The 19,512-nt window shown below is 43.8% G+C and overlaps 1 protein-coding gene across 4 annotated transcripts; it reads right to left on the reverse strand.

The window, feature by feature from the left end:
- Positions 1-224: 224 nt before the first annotated feature.
- dhx57 (DEAH (Asp-Glu-Ala-Asp/His) box polypeptide 57) lies at positions 225-14,543 on the reverse strand. 4 transcript variants are annotated; one of them, XM_031578952.2, is made up of 24 exons: positions 14,494-14,543; positions 13,859-13,908; positions 13,168-13,761; positions 12,697-12,909; positions 11,447-12,396; positions 11,001-11,188; positions 10,050-10,171; positions 9,640-9,838; positions 9,367-9,491; positions 8,784-8,917; positions 8,373-8,427; positions 6,905-7,119; positions 6,444-6,560; positions 6,082-6,178; positions 5,672-5,845; positions 5,271-5,471; positions 3,965-4,241; positions 3,661-3,756; positions 3,465-3,548; positions 3,034-3,171; positions 2,749-2,823; positions 2,124-2,258; positions 1,359-1,559; positions 225-1,174 (listed from the first exon to the last, which is right to left on the reverse strand). In XM_031578952.2, exons 3-24 carry the CDS (start codon positions 13,737-13,739, stop codon positions 1,031-1,033), a joined length of 4,512 nt encoding a protein of 1,503 aa, XP_031434812.1. In that variant the 5' UTR covers positions 13,740-13,761; positions 13,859-13,908; positions 14,494-14,543; the 3' UTR covers positions 225-1,030. The 4 variants fall into 4 exon arrangements, with proteins under 4 accessions (XP_031434812.1, XP_031434811.1, XP_031434813.1 ...); XM_031578951.1 differs by having other exon boundaries at positions 14,361-14,538; XM_031578953.2 differs by having other exon boundaries at positions 14,489-14,514.
- Between the last annotated feature and the right edge of the window lie 4,969 nt (positions 14,544-19,512).

Below are 19,512 nucleotides of genomic sequence, written 5' to 3' on the forward strand. Positions count from 1 at the left end.
CTTCTTTCTAAATACAACACAGGCCATGAGCACTGACCATGGATGTCTAATAACGAGGCTAAAAGTTCATTTTAGATGCTCTATCGTTATACTACATGCATGTAGTATACTTAGTTACTACTATTATTGATAAATGCACACCGCATAAACTCAATAAGGAGCCTGAACATGTGTGAGCAACTACGTAGCTCACTAGGACTATAAAACCACAACACACGCACCACTTTGGAGTAGAATTGAGAGGTTATTCCCCCATTTATTTATTAAGACCTCGCTCAACACAACACACTCTGTGGATGTCCCTTTTGCAGCTCATCCATGGTATGTGTATTGTATTAAAGTGAGCCCTTTTAGACTTAAATAGCATGATATGTATGATGTTTGGATGAGAATCATCCATTACATGCAACAACAATAAGAATTCATCAAAGGAAACCCAGGATCCAATATGGACTCCGCTATCTGAGAGCTTGTGCTCCTGCTCACACAAGCGAATAAGAAGGCATAGAAACCATGGCAACATTGGCCACACTTTTGTCTCACACACGCGCACACACACACACACACACACACACACGCACAATCATTTAAGTACACATAACTTGAATTTAGATACATTTGGCAGCTGAAACTTGCAGGTGGGATTTTGGCCTGTCCAGATGCTTAAAGCATGTAAACACCTACACCATTATGGGTACAATCCCACACATATCAGTGAGGCAAGAATGACTTTCATATCATTCTTGCTTCATAAACCAGCTGCAATCCACAGAGGCTTGGAAGCTGTGGGGAGTGTGTTGTTGAATATGCCAGTGTAATTGTGTGTGTATGTGTGTGTGAGTGTGTGTTTTCATTATATGCATAGTGCCAGCAGTGATACTGTAGGGCACATATGAGATCAGGTCTGTGCAAGAGTGAGTGTGTGTGTGTGTGTGTATATAAGTGAGACTATGGTATATATGATGTGTGACACCCTGGAACATGTGATCAGGTCTGTGTTAGAGTGAGTGTGTGTGTTTGCGTGCGTGTGTTATTGTGTGGAGATGAGGGAGACTATGGTGTGTATGATGCGTGAGCCCCTGGGACATGTGATCAAGTCCATGCTGGGATTCTTGATCTTCTCCTCCAGAAGCTGATCCAACTCCCATCTCAGCTCCTTCACCAGCTCTGCCACCTACACACACATAAACACACAAGTGGAGCTCAGTAACTAACTTTTCCTGCTTTTTGCCCCATTTAAACACTCCTTCAAAACGCACACAAACTCACTCTCTACACAAGGTACATGACGGGTACACACACACACACACACACACACACACACACACACACACACACACACACACGAATCAGCTGACCTGGTGCGAGGCGGCAGCAAACTTGATCCACCCGTCGTCGAGGGAGACGATGAACTGCCCGCGCTGCAGCTCCACGCTGACCTGGCCCCCGCCGAAGAGCACGAGCGGATACACACTCACCATGCTGCAGTCCCGGATAAACACACGGCTCGTCCGCACTTTCTCATGGTACACAAGATACGGGCTGTCATAGTGGCGCACCTGCAGCCACACACAAACAAATTCATAAATAAATAAATACTAACTAGACAGGCTAACTAGTGATGCCCCCCACATGCGTGTGTGTGTGAATCAGTGTGTGTCTGTGTGTGCATGTGTACTGGGCATTCACGGCAATTAGTAGTGTAGGTGGACTTGCGTGGTCTACAGATGTGTTGACTGATGAGAGGGGTTACTGCAGTTGACTGAAACATGTAGTGGGGACGTATGTGTGTTTGTACCATGCAGCTGATTGAAGAGGGGTCTGTATATGAGAGAGTAAAGGAGAGAGTGAATGAGAGTGTGAGTGAATGTGTGCACCATGTCCTTGGCATGTATACAAGTGAGTGTTTCTGTGTATGCAGTTGAGTAATGAGGGGTGGGTGTGTGTGTGTGTGTGTGTGTGTGTGTAACATGTAGTTGATTGCTGAGGGGTGTATGTGTGTACCGTATAGTTGAGGTGTATGTGTAGGGGTGTGTGTGTGTGTACCGTGTAGTTGATCGATGAGAGGGGTCTGTGTGTGTGTGTTCGTGTAGTTGATTGATGAGGGGTGTGTGTGTGTGTACCGTGTAGTTGATTGATGAGGGGTGTATGTTCACAGCTCCATCATCCTTGGTGAGGAAGCGTAGTTCGTCTGCTTTCGGCTGCATCCTCACTGCTCCCTTACTCGTCTGCTTGAATTTTTCCTGTGGAGAACGGACCTAACACACACAAACAAACAAAAATCATAATCAATACACTTGTTAATGGGAGACATTTTGTCTCATATCTAATCAATCGAATATGTTTAAGGGAAACTTTGGGATTTTTAACGCTAACTCTCTGTAGAAACTTTCTGTATTTCTTAACAGTTATTGAGGTAAACAGACACAGGTCCATCTCTATCGGAATCCTTTCCATGTAGTCAGACGCTTGTCAGTGGCGTAAAAAAGCAGTTTACTTTGACGCAGATGCTTGCCCCATAGGATTACATTGTATAGTTGTTTTGCGATTGCCGGTTATAGCGTTTTTGTCCCTCGTAAAACATTTGACCCGAAAAGATGGGAAAACAGGACAGAGGTATTTCACTCCGTCCACCCACCCTAGACTTGCCATGGCTCAGCTGTATGCTTGTGCTGTATTCTCTTGTAAATATCAGTGTGCATTTCATATGCATAAGATAGAAGTAAAAACACACACACACACACTCACCTGCACTACGTTGGGGTAGAGGGCTGCACACAGCAAGGCGGACATCAGCTTAGTGTTGTCAGCATTCAGGTTTGCCTGGAAACGAACGCAGAGAACAGAGTAAGGAACGGAAGAGAGGTTGTGGTGTGGTGTGGTGTGGTGTAATGCCATCTCTGTGCATCTGTGCATCTATGCATGTGCGTTCAGTCAGGTGTTACTAGATGCACTAGTTACACGTGTGTGTGTGTGTGCGTGTGAGAGAGAGAGTTTGCCAGTATATGTGTGTGTGTGTGTGCGTGTGTGTACCTCGTGTCCTGTAGCCTCTAGTACTCCATCAGTGCCTTTTGAGCTCATCCTCTCAATCACTCTGGCCTTCAGTCCCTCCTTCACAAAGCCAATGTCAGACAGAAGCTCCGCAAACTGCCGCTTCAGACTCGAAATCTCCTAAACACACACACACACAGACACACACACAGGTCAACAAGGGTGCCAATGTCAAACAAAGGCTCTGAAAATGTGGTCTATACAAACACACACACACACACACACACACACACACACACACACACACACACACACACACACAGGTCAACAAGGGTGCCAATGTAAAAGAGAATCTTCTCTCTCTCACTCACATACACAGACACAGACACACAGACACACACACAGACACACAGACACACACACTCTTATGGCTCTCTGATAAGAGGCACTGATGAGAGGAGTGATGGTGTCACCTGTAGCCCTCGTGCAGACAGGAAGTTGTCCCTGCAGTACTGATATCCGGCGCTCGTGCCTCTCTTTGCAGCTGTGCACCAACCCTAAACACCACAGAATAGAACAACAAAGACATCATAAACATACATATATAATCTATAGTATAGTATCATATACAGTCTGGTGCATACCTCTCACTCACACACACACACACACCTTATAGGCTTGGACCAGGGCTAGATGATCGCTGTTGGCCAAAGCAAAACTCAACTTCCTCTCATTTGCCTCCTCTCTCTTATCCCATGGAGACATCTGAGAGAGAGAGAGAGAGGGAGGAGGGGAGGGGGCAGAGAAAGACAGAGAGAGAGAGAGAGAGAGAGAGAGAGAGAGATTAGGCATAATCAGTTGGAATTTCCCATGTTTAAACTCCTATGCATTTGACACACACACACAGAGAGACCCTATGACGGCAGAGATACGGAAAAAATCATTGTGAGTGTGAGTGTGTGTGTGAACTTACGAAGGGGCTCTTGAAGGCCAGGCTGGCTGCGATGGTGAGGGCGGGGTCCAGGCACCGGAAAATGGTCCCCAGCAGCATGAGCTTGCCGATGCGCACATCCACGGGCAGGCAGGCCAGATGCCAGCCCAGCGGCGTCAGGGCCTCATCGGACGTCAGGGCACCCAGGTCACACAGACGCTGCTGCGCCGCGCCCAAGCTCGCCTCCGACGGAGGCTCGATCAGACGGGAGAAGACCGAGTGCAGAGGACGGTCCGCAAACACCTCCAACACCTTCACCCTGCAGGATAGAGAGACAAATTATAATTACTTGGGCCAGACAGTTTCATCAACAGACCAGTTTGAATTAGCAATAAAAGACTTATCTGACTTATTAAGACATAAAAAACATATTATGCAATTAAAAAAAAATCATTATATAAATGTAACCCTCCAATTAGACTGTGGCTGAAAATATTCAATTCTATCACTACGCCCATGCTCCAAGTTCCAAACAAATGATGAATTATGGGACAAAAGTCCAATCGAGACAAGAACATTCTGGGAGAGCACAGGAATGCTTGGACATAATATGCAAAAACATAATCTGAATTCAATGGACACGATACAGGCAAAACTCAAACAAACTGAGAAAATACCAGAAAATCAATATGATCAAAATTGGCTCAACAAACAAAAGAAACATGCAAAACTAGCTGCACAGTACCTGTTTTCATGTTACAAATTGAGGAAGTAAGTGACCCTTCACGCTGTAATGTACTCTCTTTACTTTCATCCATTATTATCAGTATTAATACATATACGCTATTAATAATAGTAATAAACTATACACACACACACACACACACACACACACACACACATACATACATACATACATATATATATAGTATATAATAATAATAATAATAGATTTCTTATCATTTTCTAAAACAGATATTGTATTCAATGACTGCATTATTCTCCTTAAAATATGTTTGCTTTGGCATAACTACTTTGAAACAGTCGTGCCCATAACTCTCATTTGAATTGAAGTGAAGAGAGAGAGAGAGAGAGAGAGAGCGAGAGAGAGAGAGAGAGAGAGAGAGAGAACAAGAACAAGAAAAAAACAACAGAAAACAAAAAGAAGGTCACGGACAATAAGAGAAAGACAAAAGAGCCATGGTTCTATACAAAAGGCATGATCAATGTAACATCTGTACTGTTATTACTCTCTAACACTTATACCACAACTCTGATTGGTTGGCGAGGTTGGGCCTGATTGGCTGTAAGGGCGGGAGGGCGGCCCTGAGCTGTGATTGGCTCCTACCTGAGGCAGAGCTGCTCCAGCGGGGCGCGGAGGATCTCAGGGAGCTGCTGAGGGGTGAGTTGGTGCTCGTAGCGATGACTGGTGAACAGGTGGAAACACACTCCTGAGGCCACGCGGCCCGCACGACCCCGACGCTGCACAGCGTTCGCCCGCGACACCCACACATCCTCCAGACTCTCCATACTACGGCTGGCGTCGTACCTGACATACACACACACGCGCACACACACACACACACACAGGGTCATTCAGAATAACACACATGCAAGTGCGCACACAGAAAGTCACGTATAGTCATGTACATATACACACACACACACACACACACGGCATGAATATAAAAACTGTCAAACACAGACATCCCCAGCATAAACATGTAGGCACACACACACAGGTTTCACCTCTTCTCTTTCATCCTGCCGCAGTCGATGACATAGACGACATCGTCAATGGTAACAGACGTCTCGGCGATGTTGGTGGAGATGATGATCTTGGTCACGCCCTCTGGTGGGCGGTTAAACACCGCCTGCTGTTCCTCATTGGTCAGAGAGGAGTGTAGAGGGTACACTGCACACCTGCAACACACGTGTATTAAACACACACACACACACACATTAAACATACACACACACTGAGCTTTCGGTTCAACATGGGAGTGTGGGATATCCACAACATATACAAACACACACACACACACACACACACTGACCTTTCGGTTCCACATGGCAGCTCAAACTGAGTCTCACGCACACAGACACACATTCGGTCCACACCGACACCATATTTCACTATAAGACATTTTGGTTTGTACCTCTTTGCTGTTCTATTGTTGAACATCCTGTTGGACTGAAGTTGTTCATAAAGCTGTTTTATCTCAGCCATGCCAGGTAGAAACACCAGCACTGCACCTGTTCACACACACACACACACACAAACACACACACACAGCATTAAAATAACTTCTATCTGTGCACTTAATGCAACAATGGAGCATGCCCTTTACTGTACATGCTTATCCATATGCACACACACACACACACACACACACACACACACACACACACACACACACACACACATCATTAAAATAACTTCTATCTGTGCACTTAATGCAACAATGGAGCATGCCTTTACTGTACATGCTTATCCATATGCACACACACACACACAGACCTGGTGGGTAGCTGTGATCTCCATCCACTATCCACTCAAGCAGATCCTCCAGAAGGTCCATGTTGATCTTCTCCAGGTCCATGGCAGCGAGGTTCTTCAGCACAGCCTTGGAGCAACCTGTTCAAAAACGATCACACACACACACACACCCGACACAAACACACACTCTCAGAGGAGCCCAACATTCTTACAGAACCTATCCTGAAACCTACATCACAGGATATCACAGAAATGAAACTACTCTAATTCAAAACTGAATTCTAAGAATATGCAGGTTATCTTTGCACCTCACGTGTTATTATAATTGCTAAAATGATTATATTACCGTGTTATAACATAATATTACATAATAACATATCATCACCGTATTACCATTATTACATAATTCTACTACATATCTATGTCTTGTGTTTTTGTTGTTTTATTAACAACAAAAGGTTAATCAAATGAATTTAGCTTACTCTTGTATCGGACCTGGAGGTCCTGGAAACTAAGCTGCTCGTCAGGGATGGAGTCCTTGACAGCGTCCTTCCTGGCGAACGCGTTGAAGGACCAACCATCATCCTCCCCTATATCGTCAACCAGTTCCCGCCCCTTACTGGTCCCTCCCCCACGGTTGGACTGGGCGTTGGGTTTACCAGAGCGACGGTAAGGGCTGCCATCCTCCATAACAAACCTGAGCAGAGAATACACCCACATATATATATATATATATACATACATACATACATACATACAAACACATGCACGCATAAATATATAACCACATACAACACAGAAATAACATACATATAAACACACACACACAAAAATATATAGCCATATGCAAGAACACACAGGAATAACTCTCACATACATACACACATAGATATATAGTCATATGCAACAACACAGAAGAATAACATGCATATCAACAGACACACACACACACACATAAATATATAACCATATGCAAGAACACACAGGAATAACTCTCACATACATACACACATAGATATATAGTCATATGCAACAACACAGAAGAATAACATGCATATCAACAGACACACACACACACACATAAATATTAGTGCTGTCAAACGATTAAAATATTTAATCGCGATTAATCGCATTTATGTCATAGTTAACTCAAAATTAATCGCGATTAAGCGCAATTTTTTATCTATTCTAAATGTCCCTTCGTTTATTTATCTTTTCCATCTTTTTATTTAAATTTTAATGCCCTTATCAACATGGAATAGTGGATTGGCTTGCTTTATGCAAATGTTTTATTTTATTAAAAACCAACATTGCCAAACAGGGCGGTACAAAATAAAATTATGAAGTGCACATTTCAGGTAAACAAGGACTCAGCCTTTAGTGCAGTTAAACCATGGCTTAATGTTTTCTTTTTTTCAAGTTTGCTGGGAACATAGCAGTCAGGCCTCTTATTTTAGAAACAATGAACCGTAACAGTTAGGTTACCAATAAAAGGTAAGCCTACTACTTCTTTGCTTTCAGCCAGCTGCCTGTTGACATTTTCAGACAACAGTGAAGCTTGCTTCTTTTGCACAACACAACTTTTAAAAGTAAACTTTCCATTCAGAAGCTTTTTATACTTCCATTTCGCCGTATCGCGCTCACCATTCACTCAAACCGTAACGTTAGCCTACTGCACAGTTTGCGAGGCCAAAAAGAATGTAAATCTAAAAAAAAAAAAAAAAAAAAATTAAATCGCGTTAATCTCGCGATAAAAAAATTAACGTTAACGCGTTAAACTGACAGCACTAATAAATATATAACCATATGCAAAAACACACAGAAACAACATACACAACCAGAAAGAGATTTGGAAGTCTTACATGCATACAAAAAACAACATTAGCGTGTGCACACACCCACTCACACACTCACATACATACATGTAGGGCATGTGGAGCCAATCCTCACCTTGTTTTAGCAAGAGCATCCTCTAGGAAAAACTGTTCGACAGGGAATGTCCGTCCTACATACACACATGGATGAAGAGAAGGGGGAGAAGTGGAGAGGAGGAGAGGATCGAATGAGTGGAAGTCGCATATTGAATGTGCCTTTTCCCAATGGCGTTAAGGCATGTACACACATACACACACTACACACAGAGGTTGTAAACTCACAGCACGGAAGACAAAGACTGACTTTTGAGTAGTGCAGCTAGTAAACTGGCAAAAATGACTGGCAACATACAAAAAAAACTGTCAAAGAAGCCTGTTAGGGTGAAGGGACTGGTCGACCATTGATGAACGCATGCACACAGAGCACAGACGGCTCAATGCTAGTCTGATTTCTAAGACACGTGGATGGGCCCAACAGGAGCGGTACCTGGTATGTGGACAGAGGGGCAGGTGTGGAAGTACTGGGAAAAGAGCTCAGCATTGAGAGTGGCGCTCATCAAGATGATCTTCAGATCAGATCGCTGCAATATCAGATCCTTCAGGACCAAGAGTAGAAAATCACTAGGAGAGAGAGAGGGGTGGGGGGCAAAGAGAGGAGAGGAAAGGAGAGAGAGGGAGAGGGAGATAAAGGGGGGGGGGGTAGAAAGGGAGAGACAGGAGGAGAGGAATAAGAGACCCAAAGAAAAGAAGTTAATGATGAACACAGAAAGATGTTCTTCTATGTTAAAAGGGTTGTTGAACCCCTACAGAGGAGGTGAATGAGGCAGTCCTTGTCCAGCCTCCTCAAGCCTCTTTCTTTTACCTGAACAAGTGAGTGAGAGCTTGCCTACAGGAAGTAGTCTACTAACTACAATAACCCTCACACACCCCATTCCATAGAGTTATATAAACACAATGGCCATTTGTAGAACAAACTTACCACAGTTTATCACAGTTAAGACATTTGGACACCAGAAATGTGACCTAGCCTATACCAACTGTGTGTGCGTGTGTGTGTGCGTGTGTCTCACCTCTCTTCAGTGCGTTCATGCACCTCATCCACGATGACATGTGTGACACCATTTAACTCTGCATCCCCCTCCAAACGCCTTAAGAGAACACCAGTGGTACAAAACAGCAACCTGGTACTAGACGACTGCACACACACACAAACACACACAATGACATACACCATCACATTAGACACACAAGATATACACAAAGAACATGTACATCAACACATCAAAGACACTAATATTCACAGTCTCACACCAGAGCATTGTGGGAGTTGTAGTCTGGCTTACCCGTACTGTCTCCAGGCGGATCTGGTAACCTGTGGAACGGCCTAGAGGCTCTGCCCGTTCCTGGGCAACACGGGTTGCCACAGCGATAGCTGAGATACGTCGTGGCTGTGTGCAGATGATGTTGGCCACGCCCCTCCCAGAATGACCATTCAGGGACTCGTCCAAGATGAACTGTGGGATCTGAGTGGTCTTTCCACAGCTACACACACACACACACACACACACACACACACACACACACACACACACACACACAATTGTTAACTTTTACCCAGGAACTGTCACCCATTTCACTCAATGTAGAGAATCAATTTATAAAAGTAGGTGTGTGAGAGTATGTGTGTGTGTTTGTGCATGTATTTTGCGGCTGTATGAGTCTTGGTATATGACTGTGTGTGTGTGTCTCTCACCCGGTCATGCCGCTCACCACCAGCACCTGGTTCTTCTCCAGACTCTGCAGGATGCCCTTCCTCTCCTTCCAGACCGGCAGCTTGTGCCTCTGCTGCTGCATGGACGTGTACTGCCTGGACGTCTGACACACACACACACACACACACACAATATTATCAGCACAGATAAAGACAGTATACACACATACACTTATACACTCCGTCAGCTGCTGACTCCACTTGCTCCCCCTGGGATAGGGTAGAGCGATGGCGCCGTGAATGGGACATCATGTTAGAACTCTTTCAACTCGAGTAGCGCTGGCAAAGCAGTGCAGTGCAGTGCAGTGCAGTGCAGACTCTACTTTGTTTGTTTACAGGTCTTTTATCCTTGTCATCGTATTGAACACTTGAGTCCAAAATGTTCCAACACAGCGCATTTGAAAGACACAGTGCCTCTTCAAATGTGCTTTTCTCTGCTAGCATTCGCCATTGTAGAATTGGAGAGGAGATCATTTCGTTTTTAGTTTCCCCTCTCTTCTCTAGCTCCTGTTTGCATACAGAGCACTGATAGGCTCCGGGGGAAATTCTAACAGGCTCCAGGGATGTTCTGTGGATCTGAATGTACAACGTGCATGTAGTCTGCAACACGGTAAGCAAGTTTTGAAAATTAAATTAAACTGACAGGCATACCGTAATACCACGGTTCACATGTTTGACAAAATACCGTGTACCATTGCATCCCTAGTGTATATGTGTGTTTATGTGTGTCACCGGTTTTCCTTTTGTATGTATGTATTTAAGTATGTATGTGTGTGTGTATGTGTGTGTGTGTGTGTGTGTGTGTGTGTGTGTGTGTGTTCATGTATGTCCCCTGTTTCTTTTTGTGTGTGTGTATGTGTGTGTGTGTGTGTGTGTGTCACCTGTTTTCTTTTGTATGTAAGTTGTAATGTGTGTGTGTGTATGTGTGTTTACCTGTTTCTTTTTGAACTCCCTGCAGAGTTTCTTGTTCTCCTGCTCAGTGTCCTGGGGCTTGGTCTCGTTCCTCCTCTCCATCCTCTTCCTGAAGTTAACGTAGCTCTCGCTCTCAACCGGCACCTCAGCTTCATCCTCCCCATCCTCATCCTCCTCTTCCTCCAGCTCCTTCTGACACACACTCTCCACTGTAGGAAAACACACACACACAAACAGTTATTTAAATTCAGCAGGAACGACTTAAGCATGGCTAGTTCTTTTCCTGACAAAGTTCTGTGGGTTTCTGTTTGCTTTTCTGTATGAAATGTTGCGGACTGAAGCAATGATAAAAGATGCCAATCGGGCGACACAGTTTGCCACTCCTCAATTAACATGCATGTGTATGTCATTGCATAAAACGCCATGATACTGTGATGACTGTACAGTTGTTAATCTCTTCCACATACCTACTGGTTGTCTGTTTCTAACACTGTTGACTGTCACAGAGGTTGGCTTGGATACAGTTGCCGGGGGGGTTGTCATGGCATTCCTGCCATTCTTGCTCTTTGCTGTCACGTTTGTTGGGGGTGGAACCAGCACTGGGGGTCGAGCCTGCACTGGGGGCCGAACCAGCACTGGGGGCCGAACCAGCACCGGGGGCCGAACCAGCACTGGGGGCGGGGCACTGTACTTGTGATGCGTCACTGACAGAAGGTCTCTGATAGGTTGCTCCTCCTCAAGGGTGGAGAGAAGTGTGTAGATAACAGGCTCGCCCTCCTGAGCGGCGATCAATGATAGGCCAAAGAGGTGTTCCGTCAGGCTGAGACGTCCCGCTCCCGAGAGAGAGGGGTCATTGGTACTGAAGGCCACCAGGGGAGGCTGGTAAGGGTACCGGCTGCCTGGGAGGAACCGCACCTCCAGCTGGTACAAGGTGGTGTCTGCACTGCTGAAGCCCGCCTGGGTGCCCCCCAGTGGGGCATGGAGAGGACTCTCCTCCCCCTGGAGTTGGTGCTTGAACTTGCAGCGCTCGCCAAACTTACACCCAGCTCCTTTCAGGTAGTATTTACACAGCTGAGCGGATGAGCCTGCCCCCGATTTGCCCTGATTGGTTGATTTGGCAGAGTTCTGCTCCCGCCCTACTGACAGGAGCCAATCGAGCTGCACGTCGATGGTCCAGACATGGTCGGCGATGCGCTGGCAGAATCGGTCACCATAGATGGCGGTGAGCGCTAGCGCCTCCTCCTGGCGGATGCTCTCGCAGTCTCTGAGCAATGGCGGGTCGGGGGTGGCGGGGGAGAGAGAGTCGGCTCCGTATCGCTCAGAGAAAAGCTGATGGAGGAGGAGCTCCAGAGTCCCACCCACCTCACCAGGCCCCGCATCCAACGCAAGCCGGCTTCGCTCACGATCGAAACCATACCTACATCACACACACACACACACACACACACACACACAAACACCAACAAAATGATTCTACCTTGCTTGTGTGTGTGCACACAGGTATATGTATATTGTTTATGTTTGCAAGCATATAAATGTGTGGTGTGTGTGGGTATAGATCAGTGTGTGTGTGTGTGTTAATGTATGTGTATATGAATCTTCTATGTGTGTGTGTCTGGACGTGTGTATAAGTGTGTGCATGCATGTGTGTGTGTGTGTGTGTGTGTGTGTGTGTGTGTGTGTGTGTGTGTGTGTGTGTGTGTGTGTGCGCGCGCACCTGCTAAGCGTCCCTATGGCGAAAAGCGAGGCGACAGGCTCGGGAGCGTGTGTGCTCCTGTCCTCCTCGGGCTCCCAGTACTCCTCTGTCTCAGCACTCTCCAGCCCTTCATCATGTGTGCTCCAGTACTGGCCTTCATCACGCACGTCCAGCTCATCGTACTCCTCTTCTTCACCTTCCTCCTCCTCCTCCTCATAATCTGAGCCCGACCCACTGGGAGAAACAGACATGTGTTAACCTACACACATACACACATGTTAACACATTCCCTAAGACCTGTCTTGATACACACACAGTCCCCACGGATACACACACAGAATCACAATGGCAGAAAGATGAGACACACACACACACACACACACACACACACACACACACACACACACACACACACACCTCCACCCCTCTTTTTCTTTCTTTCTTTCTTTCCGACTCTCACTCACAGATAGACACAAACATACACACACACACCTGTGGTAGGTGCCATACTCCTGGCTCTGCAGTTCTCTCAGCAGTTCTTTGACCTGAAGCTGGTTCTCTGAAGTCATGTGGATCTTCTGCAGAGGGAGGGGGGCATGCTGCTCAGTTCTCAACTGCCCCCGGCCTGCCTCGTCCGGTCGGGGGCTGCTCCGGTAGGAGGCCTGAGGGAATCCCCTCCCTCTCCCACCTTCGCCCCTCCCAGCCCCACGTCCTCTGCTCTCACCAAAACCCCCTCTCCCACCCCCGCGTCCTCTGCCGTCACCTCCGCGTCCTCTGCCATCACCCCCGCGTCCTCTGCCGTCACCCCCGCGTCCTCTGCCCCTGCCGCTCCCCCTGCCGCGGCCTCTGCTGGCTTGGGGTCTGTGGGAGCTTGCCGGACCCAGATTGAGGCTAAAATCATCTCCATCGTCCCAGCCGCTGCTGGCTCCCTTCCTGCACCCACCTGCAGCCCCACCTCCACCTCCACCCCCGCCTCCCCCTCTCCCCCCACCTCCCCCTCCTCGGGGCTTGTTGAACTTTCCTCCTCCCCGGTTGGGCTTGCCTCCTCTCCTGCGGGCACTCATCCTCTCTCGCCACCTCTCTTCCCTGGAAGACACAGAGGGATGAGGCGCAACTCTCGCATCAGGGCGTTTGTACCTCAGAACATTAGTCAGACATCAGTATCTCAGGGCTTTGATGTTACCTTCAAAGTGTGTGGTCCTCACGATGGCCCTATTCTGCAACATTTAACACCTGTCAAAAAAAAGAAAAAGCCCAATCCGTCAGTGTACTGCTAGTGATAGGTTACTATATTAGACACTCAGGCAAGTCAACATAATGTGCAGATCATGAATTTGGCACGAATTACAGTGAGGTAGCTAGCTAGCAATGAGTGCTAGACAGTCTACATTTAAGTTATATGGCTAACGTTCAGAGTATCAGATTAATCCGGTTGACATTACGTTTACAAGCAAAAACTTCTAGCTTGATCATGAACGTTAATCAAAATCACTTTTCACACACTTGGCTATAGTTTACACTCAATCTCCTTGAAAAACAACACTCAGAATCATAACAAATACCAACTAGCTAACTTTCAAGTAATTCTATCCCATATCATTTTCTACTGGCTAGCCAGTTAGCTACCTCTGCTAGCTATCGCACTGACTACAAGGACTTTGACTGTACCACCAGGTTATACTTGCCTAGGTTGTATCTTAACATACACACATTGACATGTATCGGTGAACAGATGAATCACGTAGTTCTCTGATAAACTACTTTACATGAATTCCCGAACTTATCACTAGTCTGAATACTGTAGTTTGAATACCTCACCACTCAAACGCTGATTTCATTCACCGGCAGAGTGGCCAGTGTGTAACCAGCGACAATAACGAAAATTTCAATATGGCCGCTACTCGTAATAATATTTCCAAAATAAAAGTCGAAACTTCTTTATTAGTTTTTAATTATACAATGATGAAAAAACTAAATGCTCATATTTGAGAAAATAAAAATAGAAAGAAAAGCTTGAAATGCCTTTTTAAACACAAATAACCTATTAGTGTTGTTCAGCTGAAAAGGTATTTGAATATCGAGATGAGTCATTCCACCTTGAAAGGTAGGCTATATATAAATGCATAAACTGCATTGTCTACTGATGAACTTCAAATTGCGTAGCAGAGGAAAACAGTAAATTGTGCATCCTTGGTATGGGGTGAAATACATTTTTTATAACAAGAACTTTCAGGAAAATAATATATATTTACGCCTGGATCGCCTTTGTAGATACCAGGGCATGTTAAGCCCCAGTCGAGTCACATACACTGGGCCTACTCTAATCGCCTTCTGATGAACTTCAAATTGTGTGACTGAGAAAACAACAAATTGTACTGTATGTCCTCAGCAAAGTATGAACTTCCTGAGGCTGCTGAAGATGTTCAACCCGCCAAAGACCATGATGGTGCACTTTTGCCATCTGGTACACTGCCTCCACTGCCAAACACTAGAGCAGACTAAAGCGTAGTTTTCATTCTACTGGGAGGGTGATTAGCTGCAATACATATTTACCTTAGTCTATGAAAACTTGAACTCAGATTGTTATTGACTGTACTTTCATGGAAACAAATGTATTTGTCTTGTCCCCCTTTGTCCACTTAATCTATTTGTACCGCTCAACCGAGACAAATTTCTTGAATGTGGAAACCTACTAGGCAATAATCCTATATATGATTCTGAATCACTTGTATAGGTACCAGAGCATGTACAGTGCCCTCCCCTATGTCTTCCAAACTAATATGGAGGCATGATGTTTTTCATTTGTTCACCAGCTGCAAATATCTTAAATTAATATTGCACGCATGTATTACTGTATGTGTGTGTTTACAATATATTTTGACATAGGTCATATAAAAGGGAAAGTTCAAGTCAAGTTGGTAATGTTTTGGGTGTTCTATGACTCACAATCATTATAAATAAAAGTTTTTCATCAGCTATGTGGCCCTTGGTGTGAAATGCAACTTTTTGGATGTGGTGATCTATAATAATTAATTATTTATTTATGCGTTTATTTAAAAAGGGACCGTTTACATTGATAAACATCTCCATAAAAAATTAAAATGCACCGGAATTAGCTAGGTAAGCTAGTTTTCATCTGTTGTCCCTTGGCAGCCCATGACAGAGAGAGAGAGAAAGAAATAATAGTAATACAAAAAGAAAAAGATAAACAACAGTTTGACAAATCAGTGCAGTTAAGATAACAAATTGTTGTAATGGAAAAATGAATGATACTAAACAACGAAAAACTCAATGTCATGTACCTAATAGGCTTCCATTTCATTCCGTGGTTATTTGCCAGATGAGTGTGTTAAAAAAAAAATGCAAACATGCAATACGCAATGTATTTATCTGAAGTAGTTACCAGCACAAGAGGCATATCCGTGCGAAACGTTGAAACATTTGTCAAACGTGATATGCAAACGAAACTTTGAAGATACTTTTATTTTGACACTTTCACCGCCATATAGACTCCCACAGCACAGTGAAACTAACCTAAATAGTGCAGGTCGCTTCCGGTTTCGATTCCTGGTTGAGCAGCGTGAAACCAGCCTAAATAATCCTAAATAACACATCCGTTTTTTGGTAATGACGGCCGAAAACTGTTGACACGATGTCAAAATAAAAGTCCTGTCTAAAACTGTTAGAATAGAATAGAATAGAATAGAATATATTTATTTGTCATTGCACAAGTACAACGAAATTGAGGTAGCAGCTCTCAGACACAAAAACAATACAAATATAGATTGAACATATATATATACATATTTACACTATAAAAACACAAGACATATAACACAACAGAGAGACAAATACAGGTCAGTTTTGTGCATTGTTAAGTGCTATGATGGCTCTGGGATAGAAGCTGTTTCTCAGCCTGTCTGTTTTTGCTATGATGGTCCTAAAGCGTCTCCCTGAGGGCAACAGTTCAAATAGGTGGTAACCAGGGTGTGTTGAGTCTCTGAGGATACTGTGGGCTTTTCTGAGGCAGCGTGTTTTATAAATGTCCTCAAGAGGTGGAAGAGAGCAGCCAATTACTTTTTGCGCTGTGTTAATGACCCTCTGGAGTACCTTTCTTTCTGCTGCCGTGCGAGATGCCATAGCTTAGCACTGACTCCACAGAGCAGCGGTAAAAGGACACTAACAGTTTCTTTTTTAATTTGTTCTTCCTGAGTAACCTCAGGAAATACAGCCTCTGTTGTGCCTTTTTCAGCAGTGCAATGGTGTTTCTGGTCCAGGAAAGGTCCTCCTCGATGTGAGTGCCCAGGAAGCTGAAGTCTGATACCCTCTCCACTCTCTCCCCATTGATGGCAATAGGCTGCATGTCCGATTTTTTCCTCCTATAGTCGACTATCAGCTCTTTTGTCTTGGAGGTGTTGAGGACAAGATTGTTCAAGGTGCACCATGTCGACAGCCTTTGCACCTCCTCCCTGTATGCAGTCTCATCTCCTCCTGAGATGAGCCCCACCACGGTTGTATCATCTGCAAACTTAATGATGGCATTGTTACTACAACACGCTCGTTACAAACGGTCAATAAACGTCAATATCCAATCATAATTTGCATGTCTGACTGTGGAATGTATGGCTACTTAGATTCTAATTTAAGACAGTGAAATAGGTCTATATATTTTAATGTTATTTTTGCTATCATCTGCTTTGCTAAAGTGTTAAAAACGTACCATGTAGGCCTACATAGCCAAAAAAAAGGAGTGAGTCTACTTGTTTATAATTTTATTTTCCTAATCTGATTTTTTTTTGTCTCATAATAACAGGCCATGTCCATGTGGTGTACGCAGCCTTATAAAAAGTGGGGAATTGACGTTCGACGTGACGTGGCATCCACAATCTTTCAAGCATGGGGCCTATTGACCTCTATAGGATGAATTGACATATACCTGATAATTGAATTCCTCACGTTTTATTTCAGAAGCATGTTCTACACCCTCTAATAAAGAGATTTAGCATCAGTCTATCGGACTTGTAATTATTATTCCATGCTATTGGGAATTAAAATCCTTGAGATGTAGTGAGTATTTATTTTTACTTCATTGTGCAGTGACACACGTTTTTTTTTATCTTAAGGTGAGACATTTGGCCTCCCAAAAAAAACAACTGAGAGACTTCAGCTCATTCAAAACTCTGCAGCTCGGCTATTAACCAGAACCAAGAGGAGAGAGCACATTAGTCCAGTTTTAGCTGCTCTGCACTGGCTTCCAGTAACTTTTAGAATTGACTTTAAGGTCCTTCTCCTAATATACAAAGCCCTTAATGGGCTAGGACCAAGTTACATTGCAAACTCCCTAGTCAAATACTTGCCCTCAAGAACACTGCGATCATCGAATGCTGGTTTATTGGAGGTTCCCAGCAAAAGCCGTAAGAAAATCGGGGACGCAGCATTTGTCAATTATGCCCCAGTGCTATGGAACATACTGCCTATAGACATCAGGGAAGCCAGCTCGCTTAACATCTTTAAAAGAAAACTAAAAAGTACCTCTTCACATTAGCCTTTAACTAGCTACCACTTCGCACTATATATATATATATATATATATATAAATACTTTTAATTTAATTTAAATCTATACTGGTGATATTAAGGGGTTAGATTAAATATATCTCTATAATTATAATTATATATATATATATATTTTTTTGCACTATATCTGAGTTATGTTTCTTTGATGTCTATTTTTATGTGCATGTAATTTCTTTGTGCATATTACGTATTTGCTGTAAAGCACTTTGAGCTGCATTCTTTTGCATGAAAGGTGCTATATAAATAAAGTTTTATTATTATTATTATTATTTATCTGAACATTTGTGAAATTGGTGTATACCACACTAAAGCATAGAAATAAAACCTAAGCTAACAACATTGATGCAATGGGGCAATGTGTTAGGCCTGCATATGTTTTTAGAGTATTAAATGGATTGTTATAAGTAAGATCGTTTCGTTCGTGCTGTTATACCGTTGTAGTCCTAGGCTTTTACTCTGAATTATTACCGTCTCTCATTCAGAAATCGAGACGGGAATTGACCTGCACTATTTAGGCTAGTTTCACGCTACTCCAGCTAACGATAAAAAAGAAAGGCAGAAAAAGAATGGACTGTACCGTATCACTCGCTTTAGGCAACACGAGGGACTCTAGAGTGGTATCCATGGTTACAAACATTTCTTCACTCACAACCTACGGTTTCTTACGAAATTTAACGTTGCAGCTCTAGCGCCTAAAACTTTTGAATCATTTTATTCACCATATTGTGGCTATCAAATCCTTGCTTAATCGATGTGTTTACTTAAGATGACTTTGTGGTTGTTGTGAGAACACTTGGAATTCCTAATCAGTAAAGCTAGATATGGTTAACTTCTGCTGACCTTTTTACTTATTAAGCCTTATAGGATACGTTTTTCTCAGCATTTCAGTACTGCTTGGCTTAAGTCTAATGGCATAAATATTAGCTTAACTCTTTTTATGGAACTCAGTCTCAATTGTACTGTTTAAAGATTGATTTTAAGATTGATTTGGCTACTTTAGTACATTTTAAGGAATGAGAAGATTAGAAAAACAACTCAACCACTTTCAATAAACCAAGTTAAACATATGTTTATAGCAATGGTGAAGAAAAACATTAAACCACAGTGATGTTGATATATCATTTATGTAATAATAATAATGATGATAATGAATAACAATAATGGTGATATAAACTTAAAACAGATTAGATAATGCTGGTGTCTCATTCAAAGACCTTCCATCTTTTGAGAGCTGAGTCTAGGTCTTTCTGAACTGCTCACT

Source organism: Clupea harengus, chromosome 13, assembly GCF_900700415.2.
Source record: "Clupea harengus chromosome 13, Ch_v2.0.2, whole genome shotgun sequence".
In the NCBI taxonomy this organism is placed as follows: domain Eukaryota; kingdom Metazoa; phylum Chordata; class Actinopteri; order Clupeiformes; family Clupeidae; genus Clupea; species Clupea harengus.